Source organism: Aythya fuligula, chromosome 1 (assembly GCF_009819795.1).
Source record: "Aythya fuligula isolate bAytFul2 chromosome 1, bAytFul2.pri, whole genome shotgun sequence".
NCBI lineage: Eukaryota > Metazoa > Chordata > Aves > Anseriformes > Anatidae > Aythya > Aythya fuligula.
The window spans coordinates 15,745,564-15,769,667 of NC_045559.1; the positions used below are offsets into that span (position 1 = coordinate 15,745,564).

The 24,104-nt window shown below is 41.0% G+C and overlaps 1 protein-coding gene across 1 annotated transcript in view; it reads left to right on the forward strand.

The window, feature by feature from the left end:
• Positions 1–15,045: 15,045 nt before the first annotated feature.
• ABCD2 (ATP binding cassette subfamily D member 2) overlaps positions 15,046–24,104 on the forward strand; it is a 43,045-nt gene continuing 33,986 nt past the window's right edge. The window contains exons 1-4 of the mRNA XM_032207982.1: positions 15,046–16,074; positions 17,442–17,622; positions 20,882–21,003; positions 23,802–23,970. Of these exons, the coding sequence (XP_032063873.1) occupies positions 15,166–16,074; positions 17,442–17,622; positions 20,882–21,003; positions 23,802–23,970 (1,381 nt within the window). The 5' untranslated portion in view covers positions 15,046–15,165. The remainder of the gene's footprint in view (positions 16,075–17,441; positions 17,623–20,881; positions 21,004–23,801; positions 23,971–24,104) is intronic.

The window sequence follows — 24,104 nt, forward strand, 5'->3', positions numbered from 1 at the left end:
GTGGCACCTCATGGTGATCTTGGTTGAAACACATTAGACAGATAAATTTTCACCCCTGCTAAGCAAGTCTTCCCCACTCAAGAGGAACTAGGAACACATCTATCTTTCTATCAGAAGATGGCTTGGCAGCATGAAAGGGCAAAGAAGATATGGAACAGTACTGAGTGAGCTTTTTTTTTTTTTTTTTTGCAATTGCTCTCTGCTCAGAATCCTTTCTGATATAAGCAGCAGGAGTCAGTGGAGCTATATTATCAAGCAAGCTTGAGTAATATAAACTATCTTCTAACTTTTTTTTTTTTTTTAACGCAGCATTGGAATTTATCATTAACAAATCCTGATTTTAATATAGAAAATGCACTTTAACCTCAATAAGAGTGTGAACTTCCCAGTTGTATCCACTGAGACTTGTACATAAGTTTCTCTTAAAGACTCACTTCTGCATATACTTCTCACATTTCATCAATTTATGTTATGCATATTGTATTTAATTTACCTAATCTTGGCCTCAGTTACTTTCCCATAATTTCTGTCCTTTGCAACTAGTTAGAGCATTACTTAGAGCATTCTTGAGTATTTTTGGATTGCCTAAAACAAGTTGAGCTTTTCATTATATATGTCAGAAAAAGAAGGAATAAGTATAAAACATGACTGTGAAATAACATATCATTGTAGACTTAAGGAAGAAGCCTTCACATGTATTCATGAGATTTGATCACTGAAAAAATCACTTAAAAATACAGTTATTAGTACATATTTTTACTTTGACATCAGTGAAAACAATAAACTTACATCATGCTGGTATTTTCCCTTCTCTAAGAGATGCTTCCTTCTGCTGTCCAATACTTGCTCTTGTAACCTTGTAAAATTAATAAAAACAGCCCATGAAATATGAGATTTGTAAGATTAAAGCATCCTAACTAGAGTATTAATTTCAAAGAAATTTAACAATATTTTTCCAGATGTCTACAAAGGGCTTGATTTTAAGCAGATTTGACCATAAAGTCCATGAATCAGTCACATAAGGGTGTCTGAAATGAATCGGAAAATGCTGTAAGTGGAAGATGCTGTTTGAATAGTCTGCTCTGTGAGATACACTTAGCGCATGAACAATCTGACATGAGTCAAGATGTATATGTATATATTTAAATCACTCAGCTTCATGTTTTGAATTTACATGTTTCTTTATTCTCTCACTATAGGAGTATCACTGGAATGTCAGAAGGTGTCATGAAACTTCTTTGTCTTAGAATACTATATTTATGCTTACTTAATACCCCAAATATACATTTTTTCAGTCCTTTCAAGGCAGGACACACATGAGCATAAGCATAAAAGAGATCAATCAGTTAATCAAATGCTCAGGAGATTGGTCAGTTTCAGATCAGTCTTTCTCTCCACACTCCTGTGCTATAGTACTGGCCTAGACCTCTTCTCCCAGTTATCCAGTTGCTCCCAAAGTGACACCCTTCCATTCATGTTAATATATACACAAAAAATAGATCATTACCAGGTTTATTTTCCTCTGCACTGCAATGGTAACTCCTTTTAATTTTTTAGAAAGCAGATGAAAGTACATCATGAAACATCTTTTTCAGAACTTCAGTGTAGCTTAACTACTGCCTGTTTTATACAAGTACCTGTTCTGGATGAGGTCTAAGTTTTCTGTGTATTGTTTATGCAGCGGTGACTTGGGAAGCTCTAGATTGTACCTTCTAACAGGGGCTTTTAAGTCTCCAGTGATATCAATGTGAACTGGCTTCTTCTGGTTCACTGTAATGAAAACATTTATAATGTCAGCACTGGACTTGGAGAAAGGCAATCTATTTAAAGCCCCCCCCCCCCCCCCCCCTTTTTTTTCCTTTCTTTATTACTAGCAATGTAAGAGCTCTATTCTATATGTTAGCATAGCATAAAATTATTTATGGTCAACTGTGGTGTATGAACAGGCTCTTTTGCCCTGCTCAGTCACCTCCTAATATTTATAAGCACGGAAAAGCAAGTGCTTCCCAGTCTAGTCTATGAATATCTTACAGAGGATAAGAGGTAGGACTTAAGTTTTAGGGATTTTTTAGGATCTTAATAACAGATTTTAAGTTCTCTGTCAGTTCTCTGGGTAGAACTGAAAGACTATTCCAAATGAAAAAAAAAAGAAAAAAGGTTATTAATCAGGCAGTGAAATACAAATGGAGACCCATTTAATGACAAAATGAAAAATAAATGGTTATAGGTTAAAATTAATGAATGGAATGAGGAAGATGCATAAGAGTACAAGGCTTTAAAGGTGAAATAGGTAGTAGCCCAGGTTATTTGGTTCCTGGAAATATAATTTGGCCCTGATTTTTTATTCAGTCATTATTTTCATATTTACTTATAATTTCAACATTTTATTTTATTTTATTAATGCAATGGAAAAAGAACTGAAATAATAGTAGTAATAATAAAGGATAACTGATTGGGTTAAGTGTGAGGTCAGAACACTGTTATACTAAACTCACCAGTGCTGTCTTTTTTGGTTGATATTTGGTTAACAACATATAGATTGAGAAGATCTAAACTGACTGCTGAACTTTTAGGAGATGATGTTTCCAGAAGCTTCATCTTTGATTTAAGTCTCTTCTTTTCAAAGAATTCCTTTTTAAAAAAAAAAAGACAGAACAAGTTTTTGACAGAAACTTCATAACACTTTAGCAGTATATATAATTATATTGAAAAAAATCCTAATAATAAAAACACATGATTAAATCTCTCGAAATTCACACACTCTGTCTATATAATTTAGTTTATTTTTATTAACTTGAAAAAGATTGCTATTTTAATTTGGTCATATTCAAAATAAATCTAAATAAATAAATAAATAAATATAGTATCATATAATATATATATAACATGTTATAAATATAAATATATATTTTGAATAAAGTCAAAGTATGATCATTAAAAGTGTTTCTTTAAAATAAAAGACATATCAAAATCCTGCAAGGAAAAAGTCTTTAAAAAAAATTAAACCTGAGCTTTTTAGGCAGCTTATAAATGAATAGGCAAACAAATCAGCAAGATCACATACATGTGGTCATCTATATTGAAACAAACAGTGTATTGTTCTCTAAACTTGTCTTCCTTGGCACAATAAATAAGGTCTCGTGACAGAGAGAGAGAGAAAGTAAAGAAGAAAAACCTCTAAATTAAACCTCTAAATTACTGAATTATTATTAATTGTGTAACAGTAATTACAAACTTACCATTGGGTTCACTAATTTAGTACTAAACACCACTGTGTGCAACAATTTAGTACTAAATTACTTGGATCCTTTCCTGTTTTCTCTCCTACTCTGAAGCAAATTGCATAGCTGTAAATGATGCAGCTTAGACCAATGACTCCCTGAGAAAACAAGTATTTTGAGTACTCACAGGCCTTCAGGAGACTAGGCAATGATCTCAATGATCTCTCACTGTCTCTTTGGTGGAGAGTTTTCATTTCAGAGACTGGCTCCATACCATCAGCCTGTTATTTCTCCTCCTGTACATGCCAGTCCATCTGCTCTGGGCATTGGATGGTACCAACATTGACGGTGGGGCTTCCCTATAATGTTCTCTTTTTTTCCCAGCTGCTGAGGAGAAAACTGACTTCTCCTACTACAGTTATAACTATCTTCTTGTACTGTTTTGTTCCCCTTCCCTGTTTGAAATGTATTCTGCTAAGCCAGATATAAATACATAAATTTGATTCTATTATTGCACTTTCAGATTTAAAATACAAATAAGTTGGCCTACTTTTGTGAGTGCCAGAATAAAGTACATCAATGAACCTAACATTCTTTTACGTAGCACAGAAAAAACTGCTGTGTATACGTGTTAGGCTAGCTGACCATGTGGTTGTTGCTGTGAGGCTCGAAACAATCCTGTGTGTCAGCACATACCACCAAAATATAGTAACAGAAGTAATTCAGTAAAACTTAAATTGGGCACATTCATGCATTCATTCATGCCTTCTCCTACTACCTCCTCTTCCTGCTGGAATTCAGTGTAGTAAACCTAGGAAATTAATTCTGTTCTAAAAGCTAAGCACAGTCAGGCAAACAGGTTACAAGTGTTACACTACCTTTTACTACATTACCTTTTGCTTTCTCCTTTCCTGCTTTAATATGACTCTGCTCCTGAAAGATGCAAATGATTATTCTTTTAATTGTAAGAGTGTAATCTTGAGTCATGGCCTGAGTTACACATCAATGTTATTAAGAATTTTGGGCACAAATTATCCTGTTCTGTTACAATGGATCAAACCTTCAGGTAGTAAAGTCAATATAACTCTGTTGAAGTCACTTGGACTGATTCTGATTTACTCTGGAAAGGTTATCAAATATATTGATAATTCGGAAGGAAAAGCTTTTAGGCATTTAACCTGTAATGCAAGAAATCATGAATTCTTAATTTCGTAAAACATTACATAAAATCTACATCGATATATTTAATTCTTCTAATTTCCTACGTCATGCTGCAACACAGTTACAAAAGCACATTAGCAAAGAAAGCAAAGGAGCACAGCACAACTTCCTATCTTTCAGAACTTTACAGCATACTGTGAACATTTTGTTTGTAATAAAAATAAATAAGATTGTTACTACAAGTTTCATTGAGCTGCTGTTGTTTGTGCTGTACAGGAGACAGGTATACTTTAAAATACATGTATCACTTGTTAAGCATAGTTTTAAATTGATTGGTTGCAGGACGCTGCATAAAATAGGAGCTCTGGGTCACTATTGTGAACGTGGTGAATACAGCTGCAATGTTTATGTCAATAGGATTAGCACTTTTATTTGAGAACTAGAAGCCCAAAGGCTGTAGTCTTCAGGGGGTAAAGAGGTGGGGAGGGGACACAGCTGGGACAGCTGACCCAAAATGACCATGCCATATGGTGTCAATAAAAGGCTGGAGAAAGGAGGAGGAGGGAGACATTTGTTATGAAGGTGTTTCTCTTCCAAAGCAACTGCTACTTGTGCTGAGGCCCTGCTTCCTAGGAAGTGGCTGGACATCGTTTGCTGATGGGAAGTAGAGAATATTATATTTTCTTTTGCTTCCACATATGACCTTTTCTTTCATGAAACTGCTTTTATCTCAACCCACAATTTTTTTCCATTGGATTTTCTACCCCTGTCCAGCTGAGGATGGGGAGTGAGAGGAAGGCTTGGTGGGCACCTGGTGGCCAGCCAAGATTGACCCACCACAGCAGCTTTCAGAAACTTCATTTTTCTGGAAAGCCTTATTTTGCGTAAAGCCTTATTTTAGTTTGATTCTATATATACTGTCAGGATGACTACAAAATGGTGCTTAGCAAAGCTACTTTCAAATGCTGACAGAACCTGTGAGGTTTACATTTCTAATAGATAGGCAGGTGTTTTGGCACCCAATGAAACTGAATTATTTATTCAATAATTGAACATACTTGTTTTTTAATGTTACCAGTCTACTGGTGATTATTTTAATATTTCAGTGATTCTGAAATATGCCCTGTTGTGAGGGGGCATGGGGCCTGCCACACACCCCATGGCCCTGTGGGTCTCTGAACGGACGCTGGGCCTGAAACGCAGAGCTCCACTTCTCCAACGGGAGCCATTTCTGGCAGCTCTTGATATTTCACTCACCGGCTGCCTCCGACCCAGTTCATTTTCAGCCACAGAGGAAGCAGAAGAGGCTGCTCTGTGCAGGGCTGAGGATGGGGAGGGCAGGCAATGGCCCCCACAGGGATGATGTGCCGCCCGCCTGGGTGCGCAGGGCCCACTGGTGGCGGCCTCCTCCCCGGTGGCAACAGGGCAGCCTTCCATGCTCCCAGGCTGCCCAGTGCCAGCAGAGAGGAAGGAGAGGGTGCCACAGGGACAGACAGCAGGAGGAGAAGGACAGGGATGAGCTCTGCCTGCTGCCACCATTCCTCTACCATGGACCCCTTTCCTCTACCGCTTCCATTTCCATACAGGCCACTGACAGAAACCACTGCCCCTTTGTGGGGGAGTCACAGTCCTCTCGCTGTACCATGTGCATCAAATTCGCAGCTGTTGGAGGGGGTTACACAGCTGCTGATGTTGTGGTGCCACAGCTACAATTGGCATCATCTGTAGGGCAAGAGGTAAGCACCCTTCTTCCCACCCTACCACCCTCTGGTATTTTGGGGATGAGGTGGGAATCAGTGAGTATTTGTTACTAGCAGGCATCCTCCTCCTTGAAGCAACTTGCTGCCACTTACAAAACAACCATTACGATTTGATATAAATATTTTCCTGAGGTGTTCCTTTGCTGAGATATCTTCCGCTTAATGTTTTTGAGGTGTCAATGCTGGATAGCCATTGGTACAACAATGTGTGGAGTGCTCAGAGAGATTTAAGGAGCTTACTATTAAATATGACCAAAGCTTTTTCTTTCTTTTAATTTTAATAAGAGTTTATAGAACCATGGTTATAGGATTAGGAAAGTGAAAACGTCTTCTGCTTCTTTAAAATATTACCAATTAAACTGAATAAAGTTATTGGACAGAATGTTTTTTGTTTATTGTGATATCCCAGATATTTATGATTAACATGATTTTTTTTTTCTTGTAGCACTCTACATTAAAATTTTCAGTGTAAAATATACATCTGAAGTGTTTGCATGTACGCGCAACTCGACAGCTACTATGACATGACACTGGACGATTAAACTCATTTGATTACTTGAAATAATCCTTTCCATTTTGTTTGTATTTCCACCTAGTGTAAATATTTAACTTGTTAATACTATTTCTAAAAGACAGTTTCAGGTGTGGCGTAATCAAATCCCTTTTACATTTGTTTTTCTAACATAGTATTGATATTTTCTGTGCCACCCTTACTTTTTTTCTTCCACAGCATTATCTGGATTTAAAGCACTTCACTTTTCTTTCTGTGTGATTTCTTGAATCTGGTAAGTAACAGAAGCAGAATCCAGGAAAAGTGATGTGGCAGCTTCAGACAGGTATATTTTAATGCAAAATTAATTTCTGCAGATGAAGCTAAAAAAAAAAAAATTAGAATGGTTGTAAAACAAAGAATTATTTATTTCTTCATTGAAGGCAAAGTAAACTGTGAGGTAAGACCTGAGACACATATGGCTAAACGCTGCACCTTGACTGTCAACATTAGAAAATTACAAGAGTTGATTGAGTTTGGGAGTGATGCAATACTTTCAAAAAACTGCAGAACATTATTTTTAAAAGGTCACAATAATGAGGTTCATGGAGCCTAATAACTGCTCTGGGAAGTGAAGTAAACAAAGAACAAGTAGAGTTCTTCAGTGTTTCAGGAACTGAAGTATTAGGAAGAAAAGACCCTTGAAGATTTCCCGTATTTCTAACTTTTTAACAAAAACTTTCTAACTTTTTAACTTTTCAATATAACTAGATCTCGTGTTTCTTTGTTAAGAAAGTATTATGCAGCATCTTCTTTGGAGCAGCTTTCCAGCTGTTGCTAAAATAAAGCAGCTACAGTCCTACAACACTTGAGTCTTTTTCTCTGACCTGCTGCTTCATTATCAGATCAGCTCTAGTTAAAAGCAATGTTGCAAAGCTGTCCAAACCAGTGTACTATCTGATGGAAGACCATGTTTCATCAGGAAGGCTTGTGTTGAAAGATTGACCATGCAACTTTCGGCATCCACCTTTAACTAAATCCTCACTGAACTTCTGTATAATCAAATAAGACACAGGGAGTCTTCCAATGGATGACTCAAAGCATGTTTTAGGCTCTTACACTGTCCCAACACCCAGAGAGAAAACAGCATTTCAGTCAGATAAATGAAGTGAAATTGCATCACGTGAAAGTGTGTTCTGCAGCCCACAGCATTATCATATCCTGAAGATTTGGATACTCTTCTTTCCCTAAGCAGGATAGTCTTTCAATCTTTCCCTTGAGTGACCTGACACTGCTTATACAAAATTTGGAGAGAGTGAGAGAGAAGAAAGATGTCTTTCTAAATAATTTATTTGAATTATCTCCACATGGTTCTTGTGTATCTTTATGAATCTTGCATTGTAACATTACTAGTGTCCTAGCTTAATGCTGATTATAAGAAAAGGATTACTAAGCGGATAAATGTGTAGTAACAATAAAAGAACAACAACAGTAAAAAACAGCACTGGGATTCTTATAGTGAAGTTCAAATGGTATTATGATGAGGGGATTATGTTTCACAGTATGAGCCCTCAAGATGAAGCGCAGTCGGTCCTTGGCTCGACGTAGAACAATGCACAAGAACTGGTTCAGAGTCTCACAGAGGAATCCCCACTTCATAAAAAAACAACATTCCTACAAGGAGCAACAAAGGCCAAAGAATCCTCTACAGTTGTGCTAAACTCCAGTAAGGGAACAATGTGAAGCTTGTTAAAAAGAAATTAGGGGCGAGAGCTAAAAGAATTAAATTCTTACATGTGGCTAGGAGAAAGCTGAAGGATACCAGACTTGTAGAAAAGAAGCTGTTCAAACCACAACAAAAAGCTATCCCACATTCAAAAGAAGGGAACCTAAACTTTGATAAACACAAAAATATAATTAGGCCAAGAAGAGTTGGGCAACAACAAAACACTGAACTACCAGATAATTCTTCCTACACTCCAAACGAGCAAAAACCTGTTAGAAAGTCTGTAGGGACAGTTGATGGCCATAGTACAAAATAAAAGCTCGGGGAGACATGGATGTTAAAGAAAAGTTAAGTTAGATTTTACAATGGTATTCATAAATGAGGAAACTGGGAAGAACTTTATGGAGGAATCCTTTCTAGAGAACTTAGCAGAGGAACTGGTCAACGTGGAAATAACAATAGGAGAGGACAATAAGACATAATGAACACTAGCATAGCACCAAGACAAAATGGTATTCATTACATATACAGCAGCGTGTAATGAGCCAGCTAAAACTCGGTTTTAGAGACAAGAGGCTAGAAAACGTGAAACAATTAAAAAAACAAACAAAAAGATTCTGGGCCAATCCAGAAAAATGCATCTGTATCACAAAAAATAGCAGAAACTATAATATAGGCCAACATGTGAAGAGCCAGCATATGGCTTCTGGGTTTAGAAGTGTTGCCTTATACACATGTAGGAAAGAGTAATTGCTATAGCCTTGATGGACTTTTTAAGGAAAAATCTGAAGGTTTTAAGAAAGAAGCTGTGAAATAATGGGGAAGGTCCTGCCATTGGCAGAAAGAATAGTAGAGGGAATATTTAGTTACATCCATGCACTCAGGGGCTGGGAAGAAGGTGGGGATATGGGACGCAGGCTGACAAACTCTTGAGTGGTATAGAAAAGTTAGAGAGAGGGGGCTCTGTTATTGAATGCCTCTTCCAGAATAGGTATGGGTGGCCATGAAATGGAGCTTGTGGGAGCCAGGGTCCAAACAAACAGAAAGTTTGTTCTTCACATATGGGATAGTAGAGCTGAGGGAATACTTACCAGGGGATGTTATTATTTATGGAATAGTTTATAGGAGCTCAAGAGAGACTCAAAAAGCACAAGAGTGGAATATTTAATAGTAAAAACCTCACAGTCTCATGAAATTCACACAGCTAAAAATGGTCAGAGGTTGTTAGAGTATGAAGCTGGAGGAGAGGGCAGCACCACGTGTAATTACAATTCCTCCTCTTCCTTGGGTATCTGCTTAGAGCTATTGATAGAGACAGAATACTGTGTTAGGTGGAGCACTGGTCTGAACCAGCTTGTGCGTTGTTAATACATAGAAGTCTCCCAAATATGTGTTAATAAACAAATTACAGCAGACAATCTTTCTGTTGTCCTGTGTACCAGCTGCACCCCCCTAAGATAAATTCTAGAGGCATGACGAAAGGATGGCAGCAAATGTAGTATTTGAGATGCGTGAGTGGGATAGATTATTTTTGTGGATTCAATCCTGCCTGCACCTTTGCAGAGCAGAACAAGATAAGCAATATAACCACTGCTGAATGATACCAGTTACATGATTTTACCACTTATACCTGTACTTGGCACGTAGCTGAAGTGTTTACAATGCACTTGAGCAAAGGTTTGATACAGAAATGTGAGCATTTTCTCAGATGATCTGAGAATAGAAACCTTTAGAGCTGTAAAGCAAAAAATGAAAAACATAAATAAGATATATGAGACTTTGAAGGCTTTGAAGAGCACAATTGTGTTCTTCTGGAATTGCTGGGTTCAGCTGAGTTAGCTGGATGAGATAAGAAATAAATTTAACAAAAGAAGTATGTCTAAAAAATTCAGATGTCAAAGTTTCTATGTATTAAAGCCTTAGTATTAAATGTGTAATTCTTCGTTTGGTGTCATTAGTCAGCAGTTCACTGTGATTGGGGCAGCTGACCCTGACCCTCGATATCCTTGGCCTTTTCCCTCTCTATCTCTCTCTACTGGGAAAATGACTTGTTTACACTTCTTTCTAGAGGCATATTCTGTCCAGAATCAGGCTGTTCTCATTAATTGGAACTGTGTGCAATCGGTCCGCTATGGATTACGCTGTCAGCCAGACGACTCAAATCCTTTATGGATAAATTCTCATAACTTTCAAGTCATGCAGGATTTAAATCTACAGCACCAAGCATGTATCTCCCTGGAGACAGACTAAGGGGTAGAGACTACTCATGCAGTAATTTGCACTCCCCATTTGCACCATCGCTGTGGTGCCTACACTCAAACCACAAACAGCCATCAAGCAACAGAGCAGGACCATACCTTTCCTCTGTCCCCTCTTGCCATAACACATCTCGGACCAGCCTGGATACAACACTGCCCGATTAGGAGCAGAAGAGTTGGAACCAGCAGCTCAGTAGGATCAGGTCAGCCTAACCGCAGGGACGCTTCTTCAGCGAGCTCCCACATCTGTCACATTAAAATTGAAGCTTTTTGCTCAGCTTAGATCTCCAGATCCCAAACAAGTTGCAGCGTCTGGATATTCTACCAGGGTATATGACTACAGCCAATGTTACGCCAAGCTGGCATAATAAGCAGTCACCTTCTGCTGCTGCAATTTTAAAATCAAATGTCACGTCTTGTCCCCGTTTCTGGATGAAAAGGCCTGTTTGGTCATTGGTTTGCCGCGATGATGCAAACTAAATCTCTAGGTGTATTTCCATCGTTATGTAAGTGATTACAGTAAAGTCAACAGAAACTTTGGAAGCGCTTCAGTTTGGTATTTACTTGAGTAAGGGTTTGCACGAGTGTCCTCTGCTGAAATCGGCTCTAATTGAGGCCTACTACTCCCACACCAGTATGTAGCCATACAGCTCAAAATTCAAGAAAAAAATCCAGAAGTTCTCAGCTCACCATATTAGAGTATACTACACAGGGTATTTTTAAAACGATTTACTGTTCAGTGTTAGTACAAAATTGAAAACAATGGACACTGCATGGATTCACATTTTCACATGTATTTCATCCACCTATAAACAGCTACGTACTTTATTCATGTTCCACATGTGTTTAAATATCTCAAATAGCAATGATACAAAATCTGTAATTTTTATCTTATTTTTTCAGTACCTTTATTCCACTTTGTATCTCCTTATTGCACACTGGGTAACTCTGTAAGTAGTGAGGAAAATCCAGTTTACTGCCAAGACTGATGTTATAGCCATTGGACCTTGTGGTAGGAGTATGTACGTCATCCGGTAAAGGGCATTTTGCTTCAAAAATTGCACATTTTAATTTTTCAAACATTAAATCAAAAGTATTAAAAAGTGATCATTGGGTAAGCTAGATGAGATCTTACATGACCTGCATGTTCCAATGCCTCTATCTCCACAGCAGTCACAAAACCCTGTATGAAGTGGTGGTGTAGGAGCCAATGGGCATAAAACCAGAGAAAAAAGAGGCATCAGTGTTGCTGTGATTACATGCTGGTTCCCACTTGTTCAAATATTCATGGAGATTAGTCAGCCTGATATGCATTGTTTCCATTTCTGCTCCAAAGAAAGTGGTTGCATCCAAGCACAAATCGTTTCTATATACAGTGACTCTGTTACTTTGATTATCACAGAAGCACTGTTTGGATAATAATTTTATTTGTGTAGTTGGGAGTAGAATTATGGCACTCCGTTCTGCTGGAAATTGTCTTAATGAAAAATTATTACAGAATACTAAAAAATAATAAAAATAGAATAAAATCCTCTTATCTTCTCAGTTATTGGTTCCTATATTCAGAACTTCAGGTTTTTTTTTAATGTGTTTGCTTAAAACTAACCACGACTAAAATGACAATCATTTGGCATTAAGAAAAAACATCTAGTTCCCCTTAAGAGAGGAGAAAAAAGATATTCTGGTTCTGCTACCAACTTCCCTCCAAACCCCCAGCCTCAGTTACTCAAAGTACTTGATTGTGCTTACCTTTAACAGTTTTTAAATAAATTCAGTAGAAATTGTGGAGGTAGCCGAGAACTGATCACTACACCAATATTGCAGCATCTCTGGTTGTTGTTTTTTTTCAGTAAGAAATTTCAGTGAGAAATTTTATTATGCCTAAAAATAGTAAAATTGCTGCCTTCACCACTACAAAAAACTCTACCAGCTAAGGCCATGTTCCGCACAAAGGAGTTTGTCTATGGATTACAGAGCAGGACTGTGGCAAAGAAAAAGCCTGGAGGCAGCAAGAACAGAAGAAAGGGTGTACTTAAAACAAGTTTGGCCTTTTCTCCATACTTTCATCAAAGGAAGGAAATACATTGCTTTTATTGACTGAAACACTGCAGTCAGATGTGCTTTACCTAAATGTTCCCAAAGATCTGACTGTGGGTGTACGTCTGCACTTGCAGCTCTGTTACCAAGTCATCAGAAGATCTTGTGGAGCAAAAGGTCAGCAGATATGCAGAACTGAGAAAGATCTGTGAACTTTCCCCTTGCTAAGAAAATGCTGGAGTAATGAAATATTGCAAATAACTGTGGTTTGGCAACACAGCCCTAAGAGCATGCTGTGATACACACAAACCAGAATGGGAAGTCTGGAGATCAAGATTAAAAAATAAGAAATCCTAAACAAGACGATTTCTTAGCCACTGTATCTTGCCAATATCTTCCTGTCCTGAAAACCCTTTTTACTTTACTGACGAAGTAATCAGCAGCGAAACCAGGCCTACTTTTATTTAGAAACTGAAAGTTAGCTGTACTGCTCTAGTTCAGATGTTGACATCTTCCTGGCTTTGAATTATGCTTTAAAAAAATAAAAGGACCTCTATCCAGATCAGTAGCCTGTCCAGACAGAATCCCAGAATGGTTGAGGTTGGAAGGGACCTCTGGAGACCACCAGGTCTTATCCCCCGCCAAGCAGAGCCACCTAGAGCACCATTTTCCTCACCAGCAGAAATTCTGTTAAGTCCCAGGACTACTCCACATCTTCTTGACCTAACTTTTCAGTCCACTGTGGACACGATTTGGGCAGCCTCCCACGGAAGAAGCGAGCAATGGATGTTACATGGTCATGTCTTGCTGGCCTTGGCATGCTGGGTGTTTTGGATGGCACCTGGAGGTTATGATAAGCAAAGCTGTCTCTCTCAAACCAAAGATACTATTTCTTCACCCCGAAGCTTGCCTTACTATCTAAACATCATCATTGTACTCTGTCCAAAGAGGGCTGTTTTATATCAGTAATGAGACTTAATTTAACTCTGCGTGTGCTGAGTCACAGCGAGGTTACGTGGCCTCACAGTGCATGCCTGGGGGAAGGCTGGACTCCTCTGAATGCCTGTAGCATGTTTTCTGAACCTGCTTGTCTCCCACATCTTAAATGATGCTTTGTGATATACCGGTAGATGCAGTCACTTCATTTTTAAAGCGTGAAGAACACAAAGTCATTTTTTAAGTACTCTGATCTCTCTTTAAGGACTCTGATCTTCCCTCAGTGCCTTCAGATACACCACCTTAACCAAACAGGTGAAGCAGCAGCGGTAAGGAATTTGGGAGCGAGAAAATACAAACCAACAAACAACTGCCCTTACTGCCAACCCCTTGGCATGGCTGCGGCCAGCTCCCGTGGCCAGACACCACACCAAAGGGCTGAGGGCAGCTGGTTCCATCTCCTAGCACTGCCACAGCCTGACACCGCTCTCCCTTAGCCCTGAGGTGAGGGAAGGCACAGCGGGGAGCCTGGCGAGCTCCCTCCGATACTGCAGGGCTCCCTGCGTGCTTCCCCCTGTACTTGGCTCTGGTGAAGCTGCACCTCGAGTACTGTGTTCAGTTTTGGGCCCCTCGCTACAAGAAGGACATGGAGGTGCTCAAGCGAGTCCAGAGAAGGACAACAAAGCTGGTGAGGGGTCTGGAGAACAAGGCTTATGAGGCGCAGCTGAGGGAGCTGGGGTTGTTCAGCCTGGAGAAGAGGAGGCTCAGGGGCGACCTTATTGCTCTCCACAGGTACCTTAAAGGAGGCTGTAGCAAGGTGGGGGTTGGTCTGTTCTCCCACGTGCCTGGTGACAGGACGAGGGGGAATGGGCTAAAGTTGCCCCAGAGGAGGTTTAGGTTGGATATTAGGAAGGACTTCTTTATTGAGAGGGTTGTGAGGCGTTGCGATGGGCTGTCCAGGGAAGCGGTGGAGTCACCATCCCTGGAGGTCTTTAAAAGATGTTTAGATGTAGAGCTTAGGGATATGGTTTAGTGGAGGACTGGTTAGTGTCAGCTCAGAGGCTGGACTCGGTGACCTTCCAGGTCTCTTCCAAAGCGGACGATCCTGTGATTCTGCGCTCCCCGCTCCCCCCTCACTGCTCTCCGAGCTGCGGAGGCCCCGCCGCCCCCCCTCAGCGCCTCTCCCCGCTCCGGAGGCGGCGCCACGCCGCGGGGCAGGCGGAAGGGAAGGGAAGGGAAGGGAAGGGACGGGCTCGGCGGAGCCGCCTCGGGCTCAGCCTCTCCCCTCCCCGGAGCCCCGCTCCCCCCCGCCCCGGCGACGAGCGGCGGCGGCCGGGTGGCTGCCGGGGCCGCCCAGCGCGGCGCAGCCAATGGTGGGCGGTGGGGCGGGCTGCGAGGAGCCGGGCCGCCCGCTGCGGGAGCCCAGCGGCCGGGGGCAGGCAGCCCTCAGTCGGCCGGCGCCGCGGATGGGGGAGCCGGGCGGCGGCAGCGCCATGAAGGACCGCCGGGGGGACCCGCGCCGCCGGGCGTGAACCGCCAGGAGGAAGAGGAGGGTGGCGGGGGGGGGTGAGGAAGGATGAGCCGCATGCTGCAGGAGGCGGCCCGCAGGGTGCAGTGGAGCCGGTCGAGCTCCGCCAAGAGGGCTGCGTGCCTGCTGGCCGCCGCCTACGGGCTGCGGCTGCTCTGCCCCGTCATCCGGAGGCGCCTGAGGCGGGCGGGCGAGCAAGATGCCGGCCGGGGGGAGCCGCGGGGAGCCGGCTGCCCCGGCAGAGCCCCCCCGGCGGTGAACGCGGAGTTCTTCAGGCAGCTGCTGGAGCTGCGCAAGCTGTTCTTCCCCAAGCTGGTGAGCGCCGAGCTGGGCTTGCTGTGCCTCCACTCCGTTGCGCTGGTGTCCAGGACCTTCCTCTCCATCTATGTGGCAGCGCTGGACGGGAAGATCGTGAAGAGCATCGTGGAGAAGGAGCCCCGCAGCTTCGTGGTCAAGCTGGTCAAATGGCTGATGATCGCCATCCCGGCCACCTTCGTGAACAGCACCATCCGCTACCTGGAGTGCAAGCTGGCCCTCGCCTTCCGCACGCGCCTGGTGCACCGCGCCTACGAGACCTACTTCGCCAACCAGACCTACTACAAGGTGATCAGCATGGACGGGCGGCTGGCCAACCCCGACCAGTCCCTCACCGAGGACATCATGATGTTCTCGCAGTCGGTGGCGCACCTCTACTCCAACCTCACCAAGCCCATCCTGGATGTCATGCTCACTTCCTACACCCTCATCCGCACGGCGCGGTCCCGGGGCGCCAACCCCATCGGGCCCACGGTCCTGGCCGGGCTTGTCGTCTACGCCACGGCCCGCGTGCTCAAAGCCTGCTCGCCCAAGTTCGGCAAGCTGGTGGCTGAGGAGGCGCACAAGAAGGGCTACCTGCGCTTCGTGCACTCACGCATCATTGCCAATGTGGAGGAGATCGCTTTCTACCGGGGGCACAAGGTAAGGAGGAGAGAAATCCAAGGGTGCTGGGCTTGCTCCTGCAGTGCCCGAGCTGACCCCGACTTCCCCTGCCACCCTCTCCGAGCACTTAGAGTCCTTCTGACATTTAAACCTGTTTACAGCTAGCACTTCCCGTTTCCTAGGAAAATGCAATCTCACAGGCAGTGTCTGGGGGGAGCAGAGCATAGCTCCCTTATGCTCTGACAGTGTTCCTGTTTTGCAGCCGTACCCTATGCCTTTCTAGAAAGCTAATCGTGGGTATTGTTTTTCCCCCACCCATTGTGTTCCGCTTAACTCTTCCAGGCTTTTTTTTTTTTCTTCCTTGTTTATGAGCTACCAGATTTAATGCTGCCAAAATCAAAACCAAACCACACTGGAAAGTCTAGGGAAAAACTCAGTGATAGTAGAGATCGCTACAACCTTTGACACTCTTTTACATAGCTAAGCAAAGATGTAGTCATCAGAGTCTTAAAATAGCTTAAGTACAGTACTTCAGGAGTCGCAGTTACATAAACTAGTGGCTTGTTTTAAAGCCACCTTACTAAGCAATTCTTCATATTTTATTGGAAGTGAATCTTGGCTGTAGCAGCTTTCCAACATGATTTGGAAAAACAAGTGGTGTCATGTAAAGTGAAAATGAAAACTGGAAACTAGCCTGACCTATTACTAACACTTTCAGTGCTAGCAACGATTATATAATGCAAATGGTTTGTTTTGGTAGAAGCAATTGTTCTCTAAAGCTGCCCGTAGTAGTGTTTGAAGTGCAGCTACATTAAACAGTTTCTTTTATTCCCACGTATACTGGCTCAAACAGAACGCGTTATGTCACACTGACTTGGAACTATCTTTGACTTGTTAAACCTCTTGGGATAATTCTCTCTTCCTCTAGACCGCTCACAAAAACAAGAAGCATTGCATTTCCGTGATGAGCCCTTGCAAGTCAGAGATAATTGATCCCCAAATGCTTTCCAATTTGGGAAGTTTCGGTTGCTGTGAAACTCTACAGCCGCATCTTCATTAAAAGGATGTAGAATCAATCTTACTTTGCTAGTATCAGCTATAGTGACTGCGTGGTATGTTGTTCCTGCATGTATCAGAGATCTTAAAAGAACTGAAAACTTGCCAGTGGGCCATCCAGGGACAATGATGTAAATAAGAGCCAGGTCTGCTGACTTCCCTAAAGCTGTGTACTTTTGCTGTGAGAATGCAGCACTGTGAAGATGAAGTAGCACACAGAAAATGAGATTTAAAAGCCACAACTCTGGATAATTGATTAGCTTCTGCAGATATGTGAATGTACTTGTATGGCACATACATCTTTGTTGCATTGTGTAAATGTTTTACTTATTGTTATTTTTTAACTGTAGGTAGAACTGAAACAACTGCAAAAAAGCTACAAGTCTTTGACGGATCAAATGAATCTCATTCTATCCAAACGCTTGTGGTACATCATGATAGAGCAGTTCCTGATGAAATACGTCTGGAGTAGCTGTGGTATGATTATGGTCGCTGTGCCCATCATCACTGCAACGGGATTTGCGGATGGCGGTAATAGCATTTTTACTGATTTCCAAATGTTTCCTTGATACTTCCTCAAAAGACTATTCTTTCCTTAAACGTTGTTCAGATTTATTTACTGTTCACAGACTTTATTACCAGATCCATGCCTCGTGGGTAACTTTCAGGCATAGGAAGTCAGCTGAGGAAGGAGCAATACAAAAGAAACAGCTTCAAACATAGACCTGATAAACATCATGATTTCAGGACTTAATGGATACTGGTGTGACGTGAGATTGTAATGACACTCGCAGTCCTGTTCACTAGTGGTTGGGATGGCATGCTGGTTCTTGCAACATCTACCGCTATTTTACAAACTGATACTTACTCACATTCCTAGAGAGCTTATCTCCTCATCCCACAAACCATACTGTAATTACAATTAGTTATTCTATTACATGTTGGCCTGGTAGGAACCACTGTTTTCCCCTGACTCACTGAGGGAAGAGGGATGATGTTCATATTTCAGGCCGGCATGGCATCATTTTTGTCATCCTGTCACAACTTCCCAGGAAGTGATACAAGACTCAAGTAATTTGTTATTGCAGATGGTATAAGAACAAGAGAGCAGAAAAAAAAGGGTAATTAGGGAGTGGTAATGAGAGACGAGTCAGGGAGTTTGCTTCAAAAGGTTTCCTTATGCACAACTGGAACCACAGAATATATTACAAATTTTCTAGGATTCATTAAGTGTAGATGATACAGTGTAAGCAGAAGGATGCATTCTACATTTGATACGTTTAACCAGGAATGAATGGATTGTTTCCAGTGTAGGTCTTGGTCATTACATTCCAAATCCGGGCTGTTGAACTGGACAAGCTTGGTTTAACCTGCCCACACGTTATTTAGCTGGCTTGCTGTTGTGCCTGCACGTGGCTGGGAGTTCAGCTGCCTGAGCCACTGGCCGTCACATGGCTCAGGAGGGCACTATATCAGGACCAAGGCTGGCATCTGGGTAACAGCTTCAAAAATACCAGGAGGTCCTATTCCCAACAGACTAATTCGTACCAAGGCATTTCACTTCATGCAACTAGTGAAGGTTTTCAGCACAACAGAGAAGTGATGAATCAGTCTAAGAGTCTGTCTGCTAGCATGAGAATGAGTACAGTCAAGACCACACAGTGTGAGTATCTCCCTTGTATTAACAGCATGAATTAAAAAATGAAAAAGAATGTCCTTTGCAGGGATTAAGCCACAGTGAAAGTGTATGGAACAAAAGAGCGATAATTAATTTGTGTGCTTGCAAAACTAAATAACATTCCTGTTACTCATGGATATTCTTTTGATAAGTACTTTTCAAATGTGGGAGAAGAAAAAAGACACAGAGATAGCTCATGCTGTAAAGCAGCAGAATATTTGCTACCAGCAACATGAAATGTTAAAGCACAGAACTTATTATCAAGCCCTGAGGCATATCATAATGATGCTTCATAAACACATTATTAATGATAAATCAACATCGTCAAGATCAGCTAGAAGTATAACAGCCATTCAAATAATTGAGCAGACTTGAACTTTGATCGAACATTGATCTAGCTGGCAAAACAGTGCTTCGTGTCTCAGCAGGTCAGAAGCAAGTTGGTTCAGATCTGAAGGACTAGATGGGCTGGATTCATTGCTTTAGAATCGGTATCAAAGTACCAATACCAAATATCAAAACCAGTGTCATGATCAGACCTGAGATTTCAGGCATATATAACCTCTCTGACCTGTTGCAGTGCCCCACTTTAAACAAAGGAGGCAAGCTGTATGAAAAATGTCTTGGGGAAAAAAAAGTTAGAGAAAAGCAGTCTTGGTGGGTTAGGCATATAATATTAGAGACTGTTTCACAACAGTGAAATGCTCATAAATGCCGTGTAGTTTTAATTTGTCAAATACCCCCAGAATTATGCCTGAAATGGCTGATGCAGTGGTTTGTAGAGATCTCCAAACTATTTCGAAATGAGCTAGCCTGGGTGCTGGAAGCAGTGTTAAATAAATTCATCCAAGAGGAATACAGCATCAGTGTAGTTCAGCCATGGGCAGTTCCTAAATGACATATTTTTGGTAGTTCTACATACCTTGCATGGGCTGTACTCCCAACAAGACCAGTAAAATTTGGTTCTCTGAGAAGGAAGAAACAAATTTCAATTTAGTTTATAGTAATGAATTAACTAAAGATTACTCTTCTTGGAGTGAAAATGACATTCCAAATAAGTGAGAACTTCATGGGCAAGAGTTTTGTAATACCTCCTTTCTTTGCAAGAGGTTTCCTGTCTTTTTTTTTTTTTTTTTTTTTTTAAAAAAAATCATACCTCTCATTGTGTTCCAGGTGGCTCCATGACATGCAACTAGTTGATGGTGTACTAGTGCTGTATAACTTAATCTAGAAAATGGGAACAAGTATCTCACTTGCTAAAAAGTTATAAGACCATCTGAGGACAGAATAAGGATTATATAGTGTATATGAACAAATGTATTAAATAAGAAGTTTAAAAAGTTTCCTGTAAATAATCTATAGACTGTTTCAGTGATTCAGATGTAATTATAGGGATACCTTTTTGAATGTGTGAATGAAAAAAATACGCATTTAGATTGAAGTATCTAATGAGGACAGAAAGATACATCTGGCTTTGATACTGCATGCAGATTTCTGGACAGTAGATTTCTACAACCTGATCTTGTCAGTCAAATGAGGCAGCTACCAAGAAAAAAAATACTGCTTGCTATTCTCTTGTTCTTAGGTCAGATGAACAGAGAAGCTATGTTTTCAGAGAGAAATACCTTATTTAAACACATGCCTTTAATAATAGAATAACTTATTGCATTCTTACAGAAATACCATGTTGCCAAGTTTGCATCAATATGAATGTTTCTTTTTAAGTGAGTAAACAAGGCTGAAAACAAATAATTGCAAAACCAGTAAACGTTCTATCAGAAATCTGTTTCAGATTAGGTTTCACCTTTTCCTATTTTGAAAAATTTCACTTACATCATTATGTATTAAAAGGAAATTATTTAGGTAGACAAACAGTATAAAAGAATAGGATGTTTTGCATAAGGAGATGAATTCCTTATATTCCCACTTATTTTTTGTTCCCAAGCTATCTACGCTAATTGCATTCACCAAATGCTTCCAAAGGCTGTTTTTTGTAGAGTTAAATTTTTCTTAATTTAAAAGCTGCTTTATAATTGCTCACGTTTTAATCATTATTTTGTAGAGAGAACTTTCAGAAGAATATCTAATATTTTTTTAATTTTTTACTTTTAGAGATTGAAGATGGCCAGAAACAGGCAACAGTTAGTGAAAGAACAGAAACTTTTACCACGTCACGAAACCTGCTGATCTCTGCTGCAGATGCTATTGAAAGGATCATGTCTTCATACAAAGAGGTATCGTACATCAGTCAAATGCAAACCAGAAAGGAAAGAAAAGCAAAACAGGATTTATACCTAATGTAAAACTAAACAATAGAAAGTATGTTATTTTTAAGGAAAATTCTACTGCAACTAAATCCATGGAGATCTTTGAAATGATTAAAGTCTGGTCTTTAGATTTAAGTCCACAAAGAGTCAAAAGTGCACAGCTGCCAGTATGATGCAACACATAAATGTAATTTGTTGTACCTGTCTTCAGGTGTCATCAGAGTACAGTTCCTGGAATCTGAGTGATAAGGGTTCAGATTCCTCCTCTGTTCAGAGCACAGACCTGCGTTCAGGTTGTCCTCCTGTAAGAAAAGTGTATGGAATGCAAAAATAATTGAATAATTATTTTTAAAAATGCATCTTTATGCATTATGCATATGCATACATCCATATATGAAGAAATATTAGAAGTGCAAAAAAATAATTGAATGCTTACTTTCTGAACACCTAAACCATAGAGCCATTTTTAGTATTTTCTGAACCTGTTAAATTTGAAATAATTTTGCAAAGTAGAGAAATTTTAGTCCACCTTAGGACTGCAGGCAGCCCAGAAATACAGGATGTTCATCTGGAGGATCAGAGATGGTTCAGGACCTCACCCCAGTTCTAGTCAAGTTGGACTTTCATCTGTGTTCTCTCTGGGGGATTTCTCTAGGTGCAGACTGTTAAGCAGAGGAAAAGCTGTGTCATTCTCCTCAACATTCCCTTCTACATTTGGTTCTGTGTTTGTTTAGCTGGTTTTTGCTCATCCTTTTGGTGGGAACCCCTTTTCTGGGAGGAGGCACACATTAGCTGGGCAGCTAATCAAAGACTATGGATTCCATTACTTGGAATCCAGCCATAATAGCTGCAGCTTTTTAAATTGGGAGAGGAGAGGTAGTTTGGCGCCTTCAAACACAGTCTCTGACAAAGCCAGAGCCTGTCTTTCTTTTTTTTTTTTCACAAAGTGTTCTTCTCTAATGGACTGTGATTTTGACCTATGCTGCTATAGCTGTGTCCCTTCTTGACCTCTGCTCTTATGAGACTGCCAGATAACCTATTATGCACTGATGTTATTCTACTTTATTTTCAATAATTTAGTCATTTATATAATGTACATGGGGACTTACAAACATTGTGGTTTCATTTTTTGGAAACAAAAAATCCTTGCAAAGTAGTAGCAACAGCTGAGCAAACTCATTTGTTTTACCACGTGGTGAAATTTTAATCCAGGCAGTGTGTGATCAAAGATCACTTCTTAGAACTTCCATCTTAATTTTACATTTATACTTTTCTTTAAGAAATACGGCAGAAATTCAGGCAGTTTCCAAAAAATGACAGTATGCTTCATTTCACTTTAGTGGTAGTGAGGCTCCAGTTCTTACCCACCTGATCCACCACAGCAGCCTTCTTCCAGTCAGTGTTGCTCAGTTTGCAGGTCAATAGTTTTGTTAGTACTTCATGTTTTGACGAAGTGAGGCTGTAGAATCGTGGTTTAGAAACTTACTACAAGTTATATTTCTTGTGGGGTGCCGTTGGTGCACATTTCATTCATCATATGCAGGATTTTTTCCATCAAGCATCACTGCTATTTGCTAGAAGGGTTACCACTGAAATCAGTGCTAGAAGGGCTACAGTGTGGAGAACAGTGTTACAGCTCCTACAGCCTCAGGTGCTGTTAGCCCAGTACTTTTCCCACCTGTAAATGCATTTACCAATAGTGCAAGACAATGTCCAAGTGATGGAGTTGAAACAGTGGCTGATTACTTTCTTAAAACTGAGTTTTTTGAGATGTTGTAGCCAGTTCACCTCCAGTGGCATGATGGCCCTGCCCGGTACTCACTTCTGAATCTTGCACCAACAGTGAAATTTGCACAGGATTGTATCTTGCTCTTCCTATTTTGTTCTCTGCATTTAGTATAAAAATCTACCTGTTTAAAATCATCTAATCATACCTACATAATAAGATGCCCAGGTTTAATTCTTTGCTGCCGGCAGATGGAGGCAGTTCTTCAGGCGTTCTTGGTGGTGTCAGTATCTGTGAATAAGAAACCATCAGCACCAGAGACCTGTTCTTTCTGTATTCACCAGGTGGTAACAGAGATAAAAGGATTTTAAAAATGAGGAAGCCCTTTAAGAGACCTCACCATTTTAAAAATTCCCAGTTGTAATCCAGGGTCTCAGATTTAGCTCTGGTGCTCTGGCATGCAGCTGATAGGAGAGTCATTTCTTTTCTGTACTGTATTTTACATTAGCGTGTGCCCCGGTGCTACCTGTTTTACAAAGGAAAAGCACGCCTGTCTCACAAGGGGGTTTAGAGAACACAGGGAAATGAGTAATTATGGGTGTATATTTTTCTCACTGCTGTTGGCCTTTATTTGCCTGGGAAATGCAGATATTTTGTTTTTCTTCTGTATGACAGGCTATTTTCAGCTACCTAACAGCTATTCTCCACAGGCTGAAGTCTGTACTGATCAGTGGAAAAGAGCAGTCCCTGCAACCTCCTCATTTACTGGAGCTATAGGAAATTACACTGGCTGAAATCTGTCCCCCTCAAACTGTGTTTGCTGGCTGGTAGGAGCTGTGGGTGGCGTTTGGGCTAGCACAGAATCTCAACGGAGGCAAATTGATAGGTGACGAAAGATGCATCATTGATCCCTCCAGAATAACATCTGAGAAGCAGTGACTTAGAATAGCTGCAAATGGTTTTCGTGAGTCTTTGGCTAAGCATCTCATTTATTGAATTTGGGATGTGTAACTGAAATGAGGCGTTTACTGTTTTGCAGGTTACCGAGTTAGCAGGATACACTGCCCGTGTCTACAACATGTTTGCTGTTTTCGACGAGGTGAAGAGAGGCATCTACAAAAGAACTGCCGTTATTCAGGAGTCTGAAAACAACAGTAAAAATGAAGATAAAACAGAGTTACACATCAATGGGCCCTTAGAAATCAAGGGTAATTAAGTCACATTTTTATAGATTTCTCGGGGGGGAATTCCTGGCTGGTACAACAGGGCCGTAGTTGAACAGAGGTTTTGTTTCTGCAGCAAACCAGCCTCCAGAGACCATGTTGCCTTCTATTCTATCTTC